Source organism: Anolis sagrei, chromosome 1 (assembly GCF_037176765.1).
Source record: "Anolis sagrei isolate rAnoSag1 chromosome 1, rAnoSag1.mat, whole genome shotgun sequence".
NCBI classification, from domain to species: Eukaryota; Metazoa; Chordata; class Lepidosauria; order Squamata; family Dactyloidae; genus Anolis; species Anolis sagrei.
Window position 1 is genome coordinate 299608902 of NC_090021.1, and position 16811 is coordinate 299625712.

General features: G+C 37.5%; 1 protein-coding gene across 7 annotated transcripts in view; it reads left to right on the plus strand.

Moving 5' to 3' along the window:
• The window catches only part of AKAP6 (A-kinase anchoring protein 6), a 314103-nt gene that overhangs the window by 242060 nt on the left and 55232 nt on the right, over positions 1 to 16811 (plus strand). For all 7 annotated transcript variants that reach the window (XM_067462875.1, XM_067462873.1, XM_067462874.1 and 4 more), the window contains one exon: positions 10386 to 10532. In XM_067462875.1, the coding sequence (XP_067318976.1) occupies positions 10386 to 10532 (147 nt within the window). The remainder of the gene's footprint in view (positions 1 to 10385; positions 10533 to 16811) is intronic.

A 16811-nucleotide genomic window follows, 5' to 3' on the forward strand; every position in this document is an offset into this window, starting at 1 on the left:
AATTGCTTAATGTTAAAAGTTATGCTCATGATTTTTAGTGGCATGTTATAACTAAGAACTTTGTTAAAGAGATATAAATGTTTAAACTAAAATAGATTAATAAATAAACAAATAACCCTTGTTATTATTTTAAAAAACTTTAAGTTCAAAAGAATAGAATTTACCAACAACAGGTAAATGTGTAGTCTTTTAGAGGCAATTTCTGTTGCCTTATTTGAACTTCTTTCATGAGTAATGAATTACATGTGTTAAGAAATTCTGTTCAGTATTTGCTTTGTGCTTGTGTGTTTTCTTAAGTCACATTATCCAACATCTGAAATGAATAGAAAATCAGCTTGAAATTTTTGAAGATATTGTGTAAATTAAATGCAACTATCTGAGGGTTATGTTGAAGGCGAGGGGGGGGGGGGGCTTGAAAATAGATTGACAGCGCATTGTATTACATACATTTGAAAATTGCTGTATGAACCTTTTTGATGATTGTATATTTGATAGCATTTCCTATTTGAATAGGTGAAGTTTGAATTTCTGGCTTCTAATGAGTATATTAGCGAACAGCAATATACCCGTAACAGGCTTAAGCTGTTAAGGATTTTTTAAAAGCAGCTTACTGTCTTTCTCGTTTTTATAGGACCAAATGTACTGCTTTCTACAAATTACTTGATTGACTGATGAAGTGCCATAATTATTGCTGAGCTGCCATTTTGACAAAGCCACAATAACAGATTGTAGTTTAGTTCCCACTCCAGGCATGCCAGCCCTTGCATAACAAAACCCAGTTTTACTGGTCTAATTCTTATTCAGAACAAAAGACACCTGGAGTTGTTAACTGTATACTAACAAGGAAACTTAGAACCTAGGGAAAAATAATAACATTGGAGTACAACTGGGGTGGGAGGAGGTGGAGGCTGTACAGTGATTTCAGAAGGAATGGTTTCTAATGAAGAGTTGTCTAAGGGGCTGCTTGTTTGGAACTAATTAAAGACAGATCTACTAAATAGCAAAAGGTTCATGGGAATTACATGAGGTGTCTGGAGACTTGTTATTCTTTTGGCACTCCGAGAGGATTGTTGAAGTTGTTAGTCTGGAAATAAAAGCATCCAAATAACAACTCCTGCTCCAAACCCACCCTCACCCCCTCGCTCCTGCTTTTGGGCTTAAACCCATTACATTTACATTGCTGCTGGTGTGGCAATAAGATTCATAACAGTGGTCCGGAGTTCTGCTTGAAGAAAACATTTTTTGCATGAGCACATTATATGGTGAGAAGAGTCCTGCGCTTTCAGTCTGTGCATTTTCAGCCTTCAATTAACGTGAAAGCAGTACAATGCCTATGCAACTTCTCTTGCCTAGTGGTGCACCATTTATCATTGCAGTTTTACATTGACCTTGACACCCACTTCATTAGAATAAAGATTGTCTACCATTTAGGTTACATTGTTCCTCTGCACAGAGACCCCATGCAAATTTCTGTTCAGATAGAAGAGCTGTGAGCCTGTCAGAGGTCATCTGCATTAAATGATTGCAGCTATTTTCCAACTGCTTCTTTTCATTCTACTCAATTCAGGCTAGGAGGATCAATCAAGCCTTCTGCCTGAAACAGTGGGACTGCTGGGAATATAACTGTTTTTGGTGGTACTGGATATGCCCTAAACAGTATTAAATATTTAATATAAACTCATTAAAGGGCACAAAGATATTACAGTTACAGTAAAAAAATTAAATAGTTTAGATCACCTTCCTTCACAAAAGCAGAGCAATTGGTATAAACACTCTATTTTATTATGGACACAAATGAGTCCACAAAGTTATTAAAGCATGTCTTCCATAAAACTGTATCAGTGACAGAAAGCGGGGGGGGGGGGGGGGGGGGAGAGAGACACACAAGGAATGAGTAATTTATATATATTATGTTCTATCTGGAATTCTTGAAACAAAATCAATTTTTGTTTTACAGTTGTGGACCAACAGAGTTTTAGTTTTATTATGTTAATAAAATTGTGAGTTATTATTATTATTATTATTGTTGTTGTTATTTGTTCACAAGAAAGACCTAGCAGGAATAAGTTACTGGTCTTCTCCTTGAGTTTTCAGAATGATATAATTGGAATTAAATTATTAATGAGAGATACTTTTAAAAAGATTGTTTTATGATCCTCTGTTAGGGGATTTGCAATTCATTTTAATATTGGTAGTTTGATTTATATTAAAAATAATGCAATCTATGTCCAATTAACAATACATGGACAAAGTAATGTGATTTCTAGATCATGTGAATGGAATAAGCTAGAAGAAGAAAACGAATTCTTAGCCTCAGATGTAATTTGCTGTGTGAGTTCCGGCAATTTTAAATGACATTGCACTTTTTAATTTTTTTCCAAGGCTCAGCAGCAAATTTATCCCAATCAAGAAAACTTATTATTAATTTACAAGGACAACTGTAGGAGTTTTTATAATTTTCCTGTGCAATTATTTGCCATAAGTTGATAGTAAGAGAATGTAGGAAGTTTGCAAGAATTAATGGCTGCTATTTGTCTAGACAAAACACTAATCTGAGGACCTGAACGCTGCCCAGGCGTTCTGGTTGTTTCGACTGTGTATGAAATATAACCAAGCCTCTGAATTGTTTGTAAAATGTCTCACTTTAGTATAAGGGAAAAGGTGGATGTCTAAGAGCCGTTGTGAAGGGTAGTCTGGCAGATTCCTTCACTCTGCATGTATACAGCTGAGCTTTGGACCCTGGACTTTGGAATAAAAAGAGGCTTTGTTCACCAATGAATGGCATTAGGCATGGGCTTCCTAAGGGGCCACCATGAAGCCTAGGCATGAAGAGCACAAACACTAGCCAGAAAACACGGCTTGAGTATCTACATAGATGGCTGATAGACAAAATACCGAAATAAGCATATGTGGGTGTGCTTTTCTTGCAATGAACACATGTGAGTATAATTGCAGAGTATTATATCCACAGAGCCATAGGCTTTTTGCTCTGGATAGAGAGGAATCCTTTGCAAATGAACTGTGCGTATGCATATTTATCTAGAATATATTTATATTTACAAGCAACCATTATTTTCCTAAAGGAGAGTGCCCTGTTTTTTTGGTTTTTTTTCCAGTGCTGATTTAGGTGAGTCACAAGCATATTTCTTACTTCCTAAAATTAATAGATTAATACGATCATTATAAAACACATTGGGTGAACATGTCAAAAAAAGAGGAAGAACTCTCCAAATAACATGACTCGTTTCCAGCCGCAGAGAAATGTCCATTGGTTTAATTCTCCTCTCCTTTTACAGCCATAGCTCTGCTGTGCGTTCAGTATGTCTGGTCTCTTTTCACTATAACCAACAGAAGCACCATACAAAAGTCTTACAATGGATGTCTTAATCTCTCTGTGTGCTTTTCGAGCATTATTTTGAATTCCATCATGCAGCCTCCGCCACCCCTCCCTTTCCTCTTCTGAAGTTTTATTACAACAACAGAATTCCCAGGGAGCTTTAGGAGCAAGGGCCGCATAATATTGCCCTAACGTTTCGCTCCAGGGAGGGAATATGTATCTTGGCCCTCATCTTCTTTCTTTCTTTCTCTCTCTCCCTCTCTCCTTTTCTCTCTTCCTTTCTTTTGGATGATGTTTCTCTTTCCAAAAGCATATGCAATCAAGTCTCACTACATTATTAAACAAGTACTGATGTTTTGTTCCAGCTATTGTCGTGGCACTTATTGTCATTGCTGTTATTGTTGTTGTTTACCACGCATTGGACATCTACGGATCTTTAATGATGATTTCTTTCTTTGACCTCTCAGTGACTAGGCATCTTGTTCCTTAACACTGAAGGAAGGGCGGAGGGATGTTTTAGTTGCTCAATGAGGGCCTTCTAGGCCAGTTTCAAAATGGCTTATTCTTCTGGTTTCCATGGTGACAATTAATGCTGTTTCAAGGCATTGTCCCAGGATCTATTTGGACAGAAATTTGGAGTGTGATTTTTCACACACACACACACACACACACTTTGAAAGAAAAGTAGAAAACTTCAGGAAACATGCAGCAGAAGTTTCTCTGGATAATCTTTTCTAAATGCCTTAGTTATGTTCCCACAAACTAGGGAAAACAACATTTAAAAATAATCACAGCCAATATGAATAAGTGACACATCTTTAAACGACATTGTTTTCAAAACGAGGAAGGGAATACATGGAAGGAGGGAAAGGGGATGGGGAGGGGTTAAAATTCCTCAGCTTCAATAGCATTTCTTGCTCTTTCTCAAGTAAATTAAAAAAAATGAAAGCACTCCCCGTTTGTTCATATAGATACACACAGCCGTATATTTCTTAATTCCTGAAAGTAGTGGCTAATATGGTGTCACATTATGTGTGTTTTATATATGTGTATGTGTGTGTGTTTCTTTTTCTCCCAGGCAAGTGCAATAGAACATGAAATATTAATCATTTTATTTATTGCAGCTATTGTTGAATGGAGGGAAAGAGGAGAAAGGAAGGGAAAATCTTGAGACTTTTAGAATTTCTTAATCTCATTTTTGGTGATTGAATAGTAATCTATATCATAACATTCGCAGCCTGCCACAATGGAGCAGCCTTTGCTCACTTAATGCTGAGGGTAGAATGAATATGAAGATTAAATTATCTTCTCACCCCAGGATAAAGGAGTCCTACTAGACTGGGGTTGTGCGTTACTGATAGAGCTGGGTAGCTAATTTTGTCTGAAAGTGTAGCTGTTTGATGGGTAAAGTGGGGGGAAAGCATTAGCAATACCATGCAGAACTCTAGCTCTGCAGTGCAGTAGGTAATGTTTCTCATATTCAAATAACTTAACTTTAATTCCTATACCTTGAAACAATACTGACTGTTCTTTTAATGACCAGTACCTAGTGCAATTAAATGTATTTTGGCAGCTTTCCCTGTCACTGTATAATGCATTTTAAATCAATCAGAATCTTTCATCGTGCTGTTTATACAGCAGGTTATGTAGTGAGCGACAGAGACAGACAGCATATAGGAAGCAGAACATATTGTTTTTTATCTTTAAAAAATATAATAATCTGTGACTGGGCCTCTGTACTAAAAGCCTACCAAAAACCAGTTTGCTTGCCACAAAAAATAAATGACAAGCATTAAGTATTTATGATAACTAGAGTGTTATGACTAGGGAGCACATTACCTCTTTTGGATAGTTCTTCCCCAAATCAAGAGTGTCGACTCAATCTTTTGCAGCCAGAAGAGGTTGAATCCAGTCTATCAATGGTGAAAAATATTCACTAGCCAAACCCACAACAGTTTCAGACAGCTAGAGGACTCCCTTAGTCTATTAATCCACTCGGTCGGAGAAAGAAAGGGGAAAAAACCCTAAAAGACATAAAACCAACTGGATTTCAGTGCCTAGCTGAAATAGACTCGGATTTCTCTTGATATTATGCATACTTATGGAAATAAATATGTAAATCCTTTTCAGCTATATCATCTTTAAATAGAAATCAGATTACATAAAGCAGATTGTAATCTCTCCTAGTCAACCTTTCCAGCTGAAAAGGCAATCATATAGAGCCAACAAGCATACTTGTTGGCAATTTTAGCCAAGGAAAATGGTTATCTGCTGTGTGATCCAGTCCCATAATTCCAAACTTGATTGCCTCTTGTTAATGCAAATTTTTAGAAACTACAGCTTCTTGTTCCTTTTCACATATCAAAAAGACAAGTTTCAGTTATAAATCCAGACAATCCCTGGCTTGCCTGTTATGCATATTCATGCTTGTTTTGGATACACCAACACCTGATCACTGTTCATTAATAATGAGAAATGCTTTAAATCACCTCATTTAAAACATTTTGCTCTGTGATCCACAAATGACTAATATTTGAAGTTGGCAAAATATAAATGATGTTCATGTGCAGTGCAAATGAAAGATTAAAATATGAAACTAACAATATGCAAACATATTCATGCAAATTCCGAGGATCTATTAGCTGAAACAGTGATTTCACACCTTTCCTGTTTTCTGTTAAGTACTCTTCAATTGTATTTTTGTTTTGTTTTGTCAGTGTACATGTTCATGGATCTGGCAAGAGCACCCATGTTTTAAACATTCTTTAGTCTACTTTGACTTTGTTATACTTGCCCTAATTTTAATTTTTTTTCCTCCTCCCTTGCAACAGGAACATGAGAGTAGCTTTCTTCTCTGAGTTTGAAGGAAAGAAACCATAATGTTTAGCATGCAATTTACTAATAGCTTCACTTGATTTATGTAAGCCTTTTAAATGCTTTTTGGATAATTATGCTTCATAGTAGTACCCAAATAAAAAGTACATGTTGGCACAGTTTCTCCAGCCTTTTTAAAACTACTGGAAGAATAAAGGGATGTATGGTAGAAAGAGAAAAACATAGATAGAGACACTGAGGGCACATCCAGACAGCGCCTAAGATGAGTGAGCACCTGCGTTTTCACCTGGAGGGTCCAAATGATGCCTCAGGAAAAAACATATTCCTTCTGGACAAAGCAGAAAAACTCAGCTTTGTCCTAAAGTAATCTGACGGCTGGAAAGACCCAGGGATCGTGGTGTGCGACTTCAGTCCCAATCCACACAGCTGTCTCGTGATTTTTGGGCTCCTGGAGCCTAGAAACCCCAAGACAGCCCCCCAAACCCCCAGAAAAGCATTTTAAAAAGAGAATAACTTACCTAGCTGACATTTCCGTGCTGCAGGAGCTCCCCTGGTGCATAGAAATGATACACCAGGAGAAGAGGGGGAGGAAAATCACTCCTGCCCCCCCTTTCATCTGGTACATTATTTCTACATGCCAGGAGAGCTCTGGCATCATGCTAATGGCAGACGGGTATGTTATTTCCTTTTTAAAATAATTTTCTGGGGGGGGGGGGGGTTCTGTGCGGGTGCCCTGCCAGACTTTCTGGACAGCCCCCCCAGGAAGCACAGATGTTGGGGTGTGGACTTCAATGCAGGCCCAATTGGGTTTAAGAAACCCGATTGGGCATAGATTAAAGCCCTGTGTGGAACCACCCTGAACTTGTCAGACTTTCTCAGATGTTATGCAAAGAAGTATCCAATACCTTCTCACATCATGTTTTTCCCCTTGCTCTGTAAAGACAGTTGCATGGTACTTAGGTGCAATTTCAAAATAAACAACTGAGAGATGAAAGGGAGGGATCACCATCTCGGAGATCTAGCATATGTACAGTGATGGAGTTTCAAACATCAAAAGGACCATATAGATTCTCATCCAAAGTAGGTTGGCTCTGATTAACAGCACTAGTTTTGGCAATAAAGAAAACCACGTTTACACACAATAGGATGTCCATTTTGAATTTGGGGCCCTCCAGCTGTATAAACTATAACTTCCATCATTCCATCCAGGCCAATTGCAAGTCAACACATCGGGAGGGCACTACTTTGGATAAGGAGAATAGAGAATCATGTCGCCTCAACTCTAATAATACTCCTGAATGTGTACATATACTTTATTCCATTAAAGAAATTATTTCCATTCTATTTTCTGAAAAAGAATAGCATTTTTAATTGCAGTAGGAATAAACTCTGCATTCATGAATATCCAGTCCTTCCCATGGGCAGTGAGTATACCCAGAATTGGTGCAAAGCAACTATAACTCGAGATGTTCCCACAGGGCCCCAGCACTACACAATCCTCTTTTGTAACCATATGTATGGTAAAGTGTGTGTGTGAGAGAGAGAGAGAGAGGGGGGGAGGGAGAGGGAGAGGGAGAGGGAGAGAGAGAGGGAGAGGGAGAGGGAGAGGGAGAGGGAGAGGGAGAGGGAGAGGGAGAGGGAGAGGGAGAGGGAGAGGGAGAGGGAGAGGGAGAGGGAGAGGGAGAGAGAAAACACTCACAACATAAAAATGGCCCTTCCCACTTACTGTGGATGGAAGGGATATCCATAAATCTTTAAAAAAATTAAAGCATGCTTTTGCAAATGTCAAAAAATCATGACAGGAATCCTTGCAGTTCAGCACTTCTTTGCACAAAATTCATACAAGCTTAATTTGTGCAGAAAACAGCAAATCCTGCACAGAAAATATATTAATTTTGGACCCAAAAAAAAAGTTGTAATTGTAGATTTGTTCTGCAAAACAAAAATTGCATGTGGTAGATTTGCAGAGAAAACAGCAGGCATTAGTATTTCTGCATTGAAATATTATTATCCATGCAGAAAATGCTGGTTTCCATACAAAACAAACATGGGTGAATTTTCCACAGAAAAAGAATCAAATTGCAAATAGCCTTTGAAAACTGTGAGGTTTTTGAAGACTTTCTCACAGCAGGAAGAAGATTGCTGAAATTACCCATGCTACCTTTAAGAGAGATAATGAAGAGAGCATTGACTGTCTTGTTTATTTCATCTCATCTGTCCATTTATCTGGTGCAATGGGTTAAACTTTTGTGCCAGCAGGACTGAAGACTGACAGGTTGGAGGTTCGAATCCAAGGAGATCATGGATGAGCTCCCTCTGTCAGCTCCAGCTCCCCATGCAGGAACATGAGAGAAGCCTCTCACAAGGATGGCAAAACATCAAAACATCTGGGAGGTCCCCTGAGCAACATCCTTGCAGATGGTTAATTCTCTGAAACCTGAAGTGACTTGCAGTTTCTCAAGCCACTACTGACACATACACACAAAAATCTGGAACCTTAAGATTGTCTTTCTGGATAGTTATATTCCAGTTGTGCAGCATCCCCTTCTTCTGGTGGCTGCTCACTGTAGGGAGACTTTCCCTTTCCAGCAGAACTTGTTGACTCTTGGTTACCTGTTTATTTGTATTGTGAAGTGGTGGCTGTTAGTGTATTCTTTTATTCTTGTAAATGGTTTCAATTCCTTGATTTTGACATGTTTATATTTTTGCCTGATTTAAAATCTGTTGCTTTTGTGATACTCTCTATATTTTATTTTAAATGCTTCCTTTTATTGTTAGCCTCCTTGGACAGTTAGGAAGGGAGGAATAAAATGTAAATAAACAAATGACAACAATTGGATCTTACCTTTTCTTTGAGGGGTATTTACGCTATAGAATAAATGCAGTTTCATACTACTTTAGCTGTCCTGGTTCAATGCTATGTGTGCTGTTGCACGCTGCGCCTGTGCATAAAACTGTAGACAGGACATAAATTCTGTGTGCCCAACGGGATGCCGGGGATGCCTCAGATTAAAGGCCTTTGTATTTCCTTAAAACAGAGTCTTTAGATTGCTTAAAGGTTCAACAAATTTCTTTATTATTGAAAACAAACAGGTACTTTAAGGCTTTCTTAACAGTCTATTGGCTCTCTCTCAATCTTGTCCACAGGGAACAGGCACTATCTTCATAACTGTAACTAAAGGGGAAATCCTTAACTTCTAATCTGGGCAGTCTGTCTTTGCCTCTGTTGGTGTGCAGCCCCTGCACCCGGTACCAACTGCTTCTGGCTTCCGCAAGTGACCCTTACCAAGCAGAGCTTTGTAGACTTCCAGGGGAAAAGGAGTTCAGGTTTCGGTGATGGCTGGCTGAAGTCCCTCAGCAAAGAAGCTGTAGGGCTGTATAACCCCGGCCAAGCTATAAGGCTGTATATCTCCCCGGCCAAGCTGTAGAGCCTTTTCTCCCCGGCCAAGCTGTAGAAGCTGAAGCTTTCTACAGGAGCTCTTAGTTTTATGTCCTGCATGAAAGGCTTCTCTGTGTGGACTAACCCAAAATGGCTCCTATTACCTCCAAAACCCAAAAAAAGGGGTGGAACCAGGGAACCTAACGATAATTGACAGGTGGCTTGCCAAAAAACATCAATTCTACAGTGTAGATGCACCCTTAGAGTGTGATCAAAAATACAAAGGCCACGTTCTGCAGATTAAATGCCTGGTCTACTCTAAAAGGCCCACCTTTGGTTTTTCATTTGATCCAATTACATCCAGGTAACAAAGAACTTCACAACTAGTTTTGTCTATACAAAGGTTTGAGTTGGGTTTGAGTTTTTCAAGCAGCATGCCCTTCTCTCTCATGCAACATGGTCAGCTACTTCTGAAGCTGATGTACTTTCAGAGATAGATCTGGTGATCAAAGTATTTTTTATAAATAGCTCCTAGGCATAAAAAAAAAGACTAGGGTCTTTTTTGTATGTAAAATTTCTCTTTGGATCCAAAGAGATAAATTGAGGTTGGAAAGTACTGGAATAACAATATCAGCTTTCTCCAAGAAATTTGGATCACAAGGTAACATTAGATTCTACTCCTAAAGAACCTTTCCATTGAATTCTCCCTAGTGTAAATTGAATGATCACCATTCTCTCTCCAGAGTCACTCAAATGTCAAACAATTAAATAATTGATTTTTAAAAAAATATATTTATTTGTCTTATTGCTAATTTGTTTGTTTTTTTATTTTAGAGGTACAGTGTAGAGATGTCAATCAGACACCCCAAAAAGATGGAACTTCTGGGTAAAGTTGAAGCTTTCAAGAGAAGTGGTGTGTCACTACCCAACGATCTCCTTGAAAAAGTGGATTCAATTAATGAAAAATGGGAGCTGCTTGGGGTATTTGCATTTTTATTACTGTTTGTGAGTTGTGTGTACTTTTTGTGTCTTGAAGTATGCTGTCTGTCTGATTTCTAATTTGAAGCACAAATATCTCTTTCATTCAATTCACTTACATACATTTCAAACAAGCTACTTATACTATTATGCGGGGGCATAGTATTTTCCATGTCTGTTGATTTTTTTATTCCTTGCTTGCCTCTTGTCTTTTAATAATTTTAGTTCTTTAATACAAAAAAAATTGTAAGTAAAATATGCCATGTATTATGGGTTTGCACCAAGTCAACTATAATGCAGTATATCTGATATACACTGACTGTCATGCTTGAGTGAATGTTAATAGAATTTATTCTGAAGGTACATGTTAGAGACATCTACTCTTTAACTATTTACTATACCCTTAAGATGAAAAGTGGGGATGTCACTACATATTTCAGGTCACACTGATGGCTCAAAAAACAAATATGCAAATTTTATATAAATCTAAAGTCTTGAGTCTGAGGATGCAGTCAGGAGATGTTTCATGCTGCAATATTCCGCACATATTTGACAAAAGCAGAAAAAAGAAAAGAAAAGGTTGCATATAATTCATTTCATGCTATAATGGTTCAGTCTCAGCCAAACATGAGATATAAGAACCTGGTAGAAAATGCAATATAGTTATTCTTTTACCCAAACACCAAAAATGTATGATGCAAGAAGCATGGTTGTTGACTGCTGTAAGACACATGAGACGAGAGGAGCACTTTTATTATTTATACTTTTGCATAATTGTTTCTGGTCACAATCACAAGCTAGCATGTGTTCACAAGCTGTTTAAAAGATAATTTAGGAATAAAGAGGGTTTTCTAAAAATAACAGAATCTATATATTTGAACACCATAAACACGATCTTTTAAAACCATGTTTGCCTTACCATTTCACTATCTTAAATGGAAAACTTTAGTTAGTTTAGTAATGCTTAAGATAATAATGGAAATTTTAAAATCTCTATAGATTCCTTAAAATAGCAAAGAAAAGGTTAATTTTAAAAAAAATATGGTGTGCAGCAACTTATCTTTTCAGCTTATATTTTCTATAATTTTAATAGATTTGCAAATTAAAAAGGGCAGAAATTCTTTTTCTGCAACACATAGGGTCCTAGAACACAGTCTATACCAAAATACTGGAGGAATTTAAATAGAAGGACTGTTAAAGCATTGCTTTAATATTTTTCATTTCTCCTCTCCTAGATTATAAATTAAAATTGATATGGAATAAAAAATACTGTAAATGTATTATATGTTAATATAAATTTACATTACATTTGATTTTAAAAGGCACACAAGGTAGCATACAAAAAAGCAATATAATATAATACTAAAAAAAATAACAAACAAAAGTACATTAGTGATACTCAAAAAAAAAAAAAAAGGCCAGGACATCAGAACAAAGAGAAATAAAAACAGAATCAGAAGCCAACAAGCTCAACAAAATTAGGAGAGAGACAGCCAAATAATATCTGGCAACATTTATTTATTTATTTTACTGTCAAAATCCAGAGCGAGTGTAGAGTATTCATAGTTGATGTATACAGTATGTGACAAACATATGAAAATCTAAACTTACATTTATTTATTTATTATTTATTTACGGCGCTTATATGCCGCCCTTCTCACCCCGAAGGGGACTCAGAGCGGCTTACAATATATATTTTCATACAATATATTATATTATTAGCAAAGTACAATATCAGTATACATTCCAAGGCCAGTATGCAAAATCACTGCTGCTACATGCTTGCTTGGTATTAGACCACATCCAAGAGGACATTGGAGCTGTGGGGCTGATCCTTCAAGAGCAACAGAATTCAGTGCCAGCTTAGTGGCTCCAATCTCAATATTATGGTAAATTTGCAGTTAGTTTTATAAGTTATCCAAGATTTGCAGGAGCCCTAGAGGAGCTCTCCAAGGTCTTTCTTTTCCGTGTCAGAAGCGACTTGAGAAACGACAAGTCGCTTCTGGTGTGAGAGAATTGGCCATCTGCAAGGACATTGCCCCGTGGGTGCCTGGATGTTTTGATGTTTTACCATCCTTGTGGGAGGCTTTTTCATGTCCCCACATGGGAGCTGAAGCTGACAGAGGGAGCTCATCCACACTCTTCCCAGATTTGAACCTGCTGGAACAAGGGTTTATCAAAGGTCTGATATTTCAGGACAGTGGTTGGGTTAGCACTTTGAATAACTTCTTTTACAGTCAGATTAAAATGAAAAGTTTCAAAACCCCATTGAGATGGATTCCACTAGCCATTACTTATGGAATTCAACTAAAAATAGGCTATGCCTGGTCAGCCTCCCCAATGACCAAAAAAAAAAAAAAGTAGGCACGGTTGGTAGCCTAGTTTCCTAGATGACACCATTCTAGCCTCCACTAGATCACCAGGGAGTATTGCTTCAGTAAGCATTTTGTCAACAAGATCACATCACTCCCACTTACCCTGGAGGCCTTTTAGAGCAGAGGCCATGGTGTTTTCAAGCGGATAGGATACCTGAAACTATTCCAAATACTTTTTACCCTGGAAAACATGTGTGTGTTTTTTCAACAAAACAAAGTGCTTAAGAGATGTTGATGATTTTAGGTGCAGTTAGGAGAGAAATCTCAAGGCCTCCCAAAGCTTTGCATTCATCTCATAGGCTGCACAACTTCCACACCTGATCTAGAACAAACAATATCATACAAGGTAGTGGGGAAAAGAGCATATTGTAGAGTTAATGGTCCTTTGTTACACAAAAAAATGTTTTCACAGTTAGTGCCCAAACAATCTGTTGGATTTTGAAAAAAATTGTGAAAGACACCATTTTGGATTATTGGTAATACAACTATAGTAGATACATTAAATACTAGAATTTTCATTCACTCTTCAAGAATTGATTGAGTAGCTCTAAACTAGATGATGATTTCAATAGGATACAGATCTTATTACTTACTTACTACATTAATGTGATATGCAAACATAGAGCCACTCATCAGATCATTAGATTTACTTCATTTTGATATGTAACTTTCTCCTAAGCATGGGCCCCTAAGCATGTGACATGAGAAGGGGAAGAGTTTCTCCTAAAATAACCCCTGATGGCGCAATGGGTTAAACCCTTGTGCTGGCAGGACAGAAGACTGACAGGTCGGAGGTTCAAATCTGGGGAGAGAATGGATGAGCTCCCTCTATTAGCTCCAGCTCCCCAAGCCTCCCACAAGGATGGTAAAACATCAAAAACATCCGGGCATCCCCTGGGCAATGTCCTTGCAGACGGCCAATTATCTCACACCAGAAGCAACTTACAGTTTCTCAAGGTACTCCTGACACACACACAAAAATCTCCTAGAATACCCTAGACTGCAAAGCCATTGGGGGTTTGGAGGTTGAATTCCAAAATAAATATTTTTTGCAAACTTTAGGAAAGTTACTTCATGAGAAACCCAAACTGAAATGCTACTTGAGCATATAGAATTAACTGTGCATATTTCAGCCGTGTCTGCCTAAGAGTTTCATCAACTTAACTTAAGTGCAGGCTTAACTATTGGTTGCCCTTGGTAGCTTATATGATCAATTAATCAACATTTTTATTACATTAATCAGAATTTAAATATAAACAAAACACTACACAGCCATTTAAAATGGATTTGAAAGACTGTTTCTTTCTTGCATGCTAAGATCAAGATAAGTTTTATATCACTTTTTTCAAATTAATTTCTGCATTTACAGAAAAGTTGCTTTTTCCTCTTAAATGAAATTTCATGTATAATAAGCAGTTTTTGATTGAGTTTTCTTTAATTTAATAAGAAAAACACTGTGGAAACTCACAACACTAGGCATACTGTTTTAATTGGCATGATTACATTTTAATTGGCATGAAAAAAATTAAAGACAAGGATTTTAACTTCTAACAATGGTAAAATAGAGAGATATGGTTTTTAATATTACTTTCATCTAAGGTGAACAGTGTGGAATGGAAATACATTAGAATGAAATGTCAGTGGTGCGTACAGTTTAATCTGTGAAATTTTGTCCCCTGTGCTGAATATTACTCAGTCTCAATTGCATATTAAACAACCCTATCAAGGCAGGCATTGGCATCTGCTGTGCTGACACAAATTGTGAATTAAATGAAATTGATGTCCTCTGTCGTATATTTATGAAGGCGGACCATTCTCTGAAGTATTCTGTTTATGAAGAATTTATGATTGCAAACTGTTCCAGAACAAAAAAGTGGCAATAAATTCTTTTTTGTGACCCTACCCTCCAAGGGCATTGATTTCACCTCCTGCTGCTACTTTTGTTACAGCATAAAAACAATAGCTAAAGCTGAATTCCACTGAGAGCCTTCAAATTATCAATATTTGAGCCATCAAAATAGAAGGGTGTTGCCAAGAATATGTGTTGTTTTTTCCGTAATGATCTCCCAAAACACATTATTTGCACAGTGCTTTAGAACAGATGAGTATCTGTTGATTTAATTCATCGTGTGTTTCAAAGCTTACCCTTCTACTGTAAATTCTCAAGATACTTCATCCATAGTCATCCCACTGACTTTAACAAGGCTAATTCAAACCCTGCCCTTTTTCAAAGATTAATTTATTAGTACTACCTATAAAGGACCAGCTTCTGGAACTTAGCTTTCTTCACCCTGAATTGGTCCAGTTCCCAAGTACTTGCTCACACAGTCCTGATCATATCCTTATTTTCCCTAGGGAAAAATAAAAGCAAAGCCAAACAGAATGTTTAACAGGTTTCTGTGAGTTTTCCAGGCTCTAAGGCCATGTTCCAGAAGCATTTTCTCCTGATGTTTCACCCACATCTATGGCAGGCATTCTCAAAAGTTATGAGGTCTGTTGGAAACTAGGCAAGTGAGGTTTATATATCTGTGGAATGTCCAGGGTGGGAGAAAGACCTCTTGCCTGCTTGAGGCAAGTGTGAATGCAATTAGTTACTTTGATTAGCATTTAATTACCTTGTAGCTTAAAGCCTGACTGATTGCTGCCTGGGAGCATCCTTTGTTGGGAGGCATTAGCTGGCCCTGATTGATTCTTGTCTGGATTTTCCTGTATTTTTGAGTGTTGTTCTTTATTTACTGTCCTGATTTTACAGTTTTTTAATAGTAACCAGATTATGTTCATTTTCATGGTTCCCTCTTTTCTGTTGAAATTGTCCACATGCTTGTGGATTGCAATGGCTTCTCTGTGCAGTCTGAGATTGGCACTCCACAGATGTATAAACCTCACTTGACAAGTTTCCAACAGACCTCACAACCTCTGAGGATGCTTACCGTAGATGTGGGTGAAACATCAGGAGAGAATTCTTTTGGAACATGGCCATACAGTCCGGAAAACTCACAGCAATCCAGTGATTCTGGCCATAAAAGCCTTTGACAACATATAGAGTCTTAAATTGTCTTTTTGCTCTTATCTAAATTTGTTTCAAGTCAAGTTGCTTGCAAATTCACAGAACCAAAAGTTGCTTTTGTGGACTGCAGCTCTCAGAATCCTCCAGCCAATATAGCCAGTGAACATGCTGACTGGGGCGGGTCTGGAAACTATAATCGAAAAAGGTGACTTTTTGAAGCACTGTGTAATCATCAGGATAAGCAGGATATAATCAAATGAATGCACACAACTAGATAACAACAAATAGAATTTTTTTTTGCAGCTACCGTAACAATGAAAGAATCCTCTGTGACTTCTCTACCATGGCATAATAATTACATTTCAGATACAAACATTTTAAAACAACTATTGGTTACTTCTGACGTACGATGCACTCTGATGGGCTTCAGTAACACTTTCCCAGTTTCTGTATTAAATCAAAAGAAGAATGTGGTTGAAAATTATCACAATAAATTGAGAATTTAACCTTGATTTTCAGTTGGCATTGTTAGAATTTATCCTAAAGGAACGGATGTCTCAATATGTAGCTTAATGACTAAACAACATATTACACAATTCTTATATGATACCCAATGGTATCTCCATTTTTGGCAAATGCCTTGAAGGTGGAAGAGGTACTTTCCCTGAAACTCGGTGCCCAACCCCAAATGATGTTCCAGCTTGGTGTTTACTTCTAAAATAAAAACAGATGGAAAAGTAAACTTTTAGAGTGAAAGAAACTGAGTGAGGCATGGTTAAGCACTTCATCATCCTTTCCCTTCTCTACTGAAAGACCATTTTTTCCCAAGGATACTTCTCAATGGAGAAGTGTTGGCTAACATTGGATAAGGGCTTGCAGTCTAATCTGTCACTTGGTGTT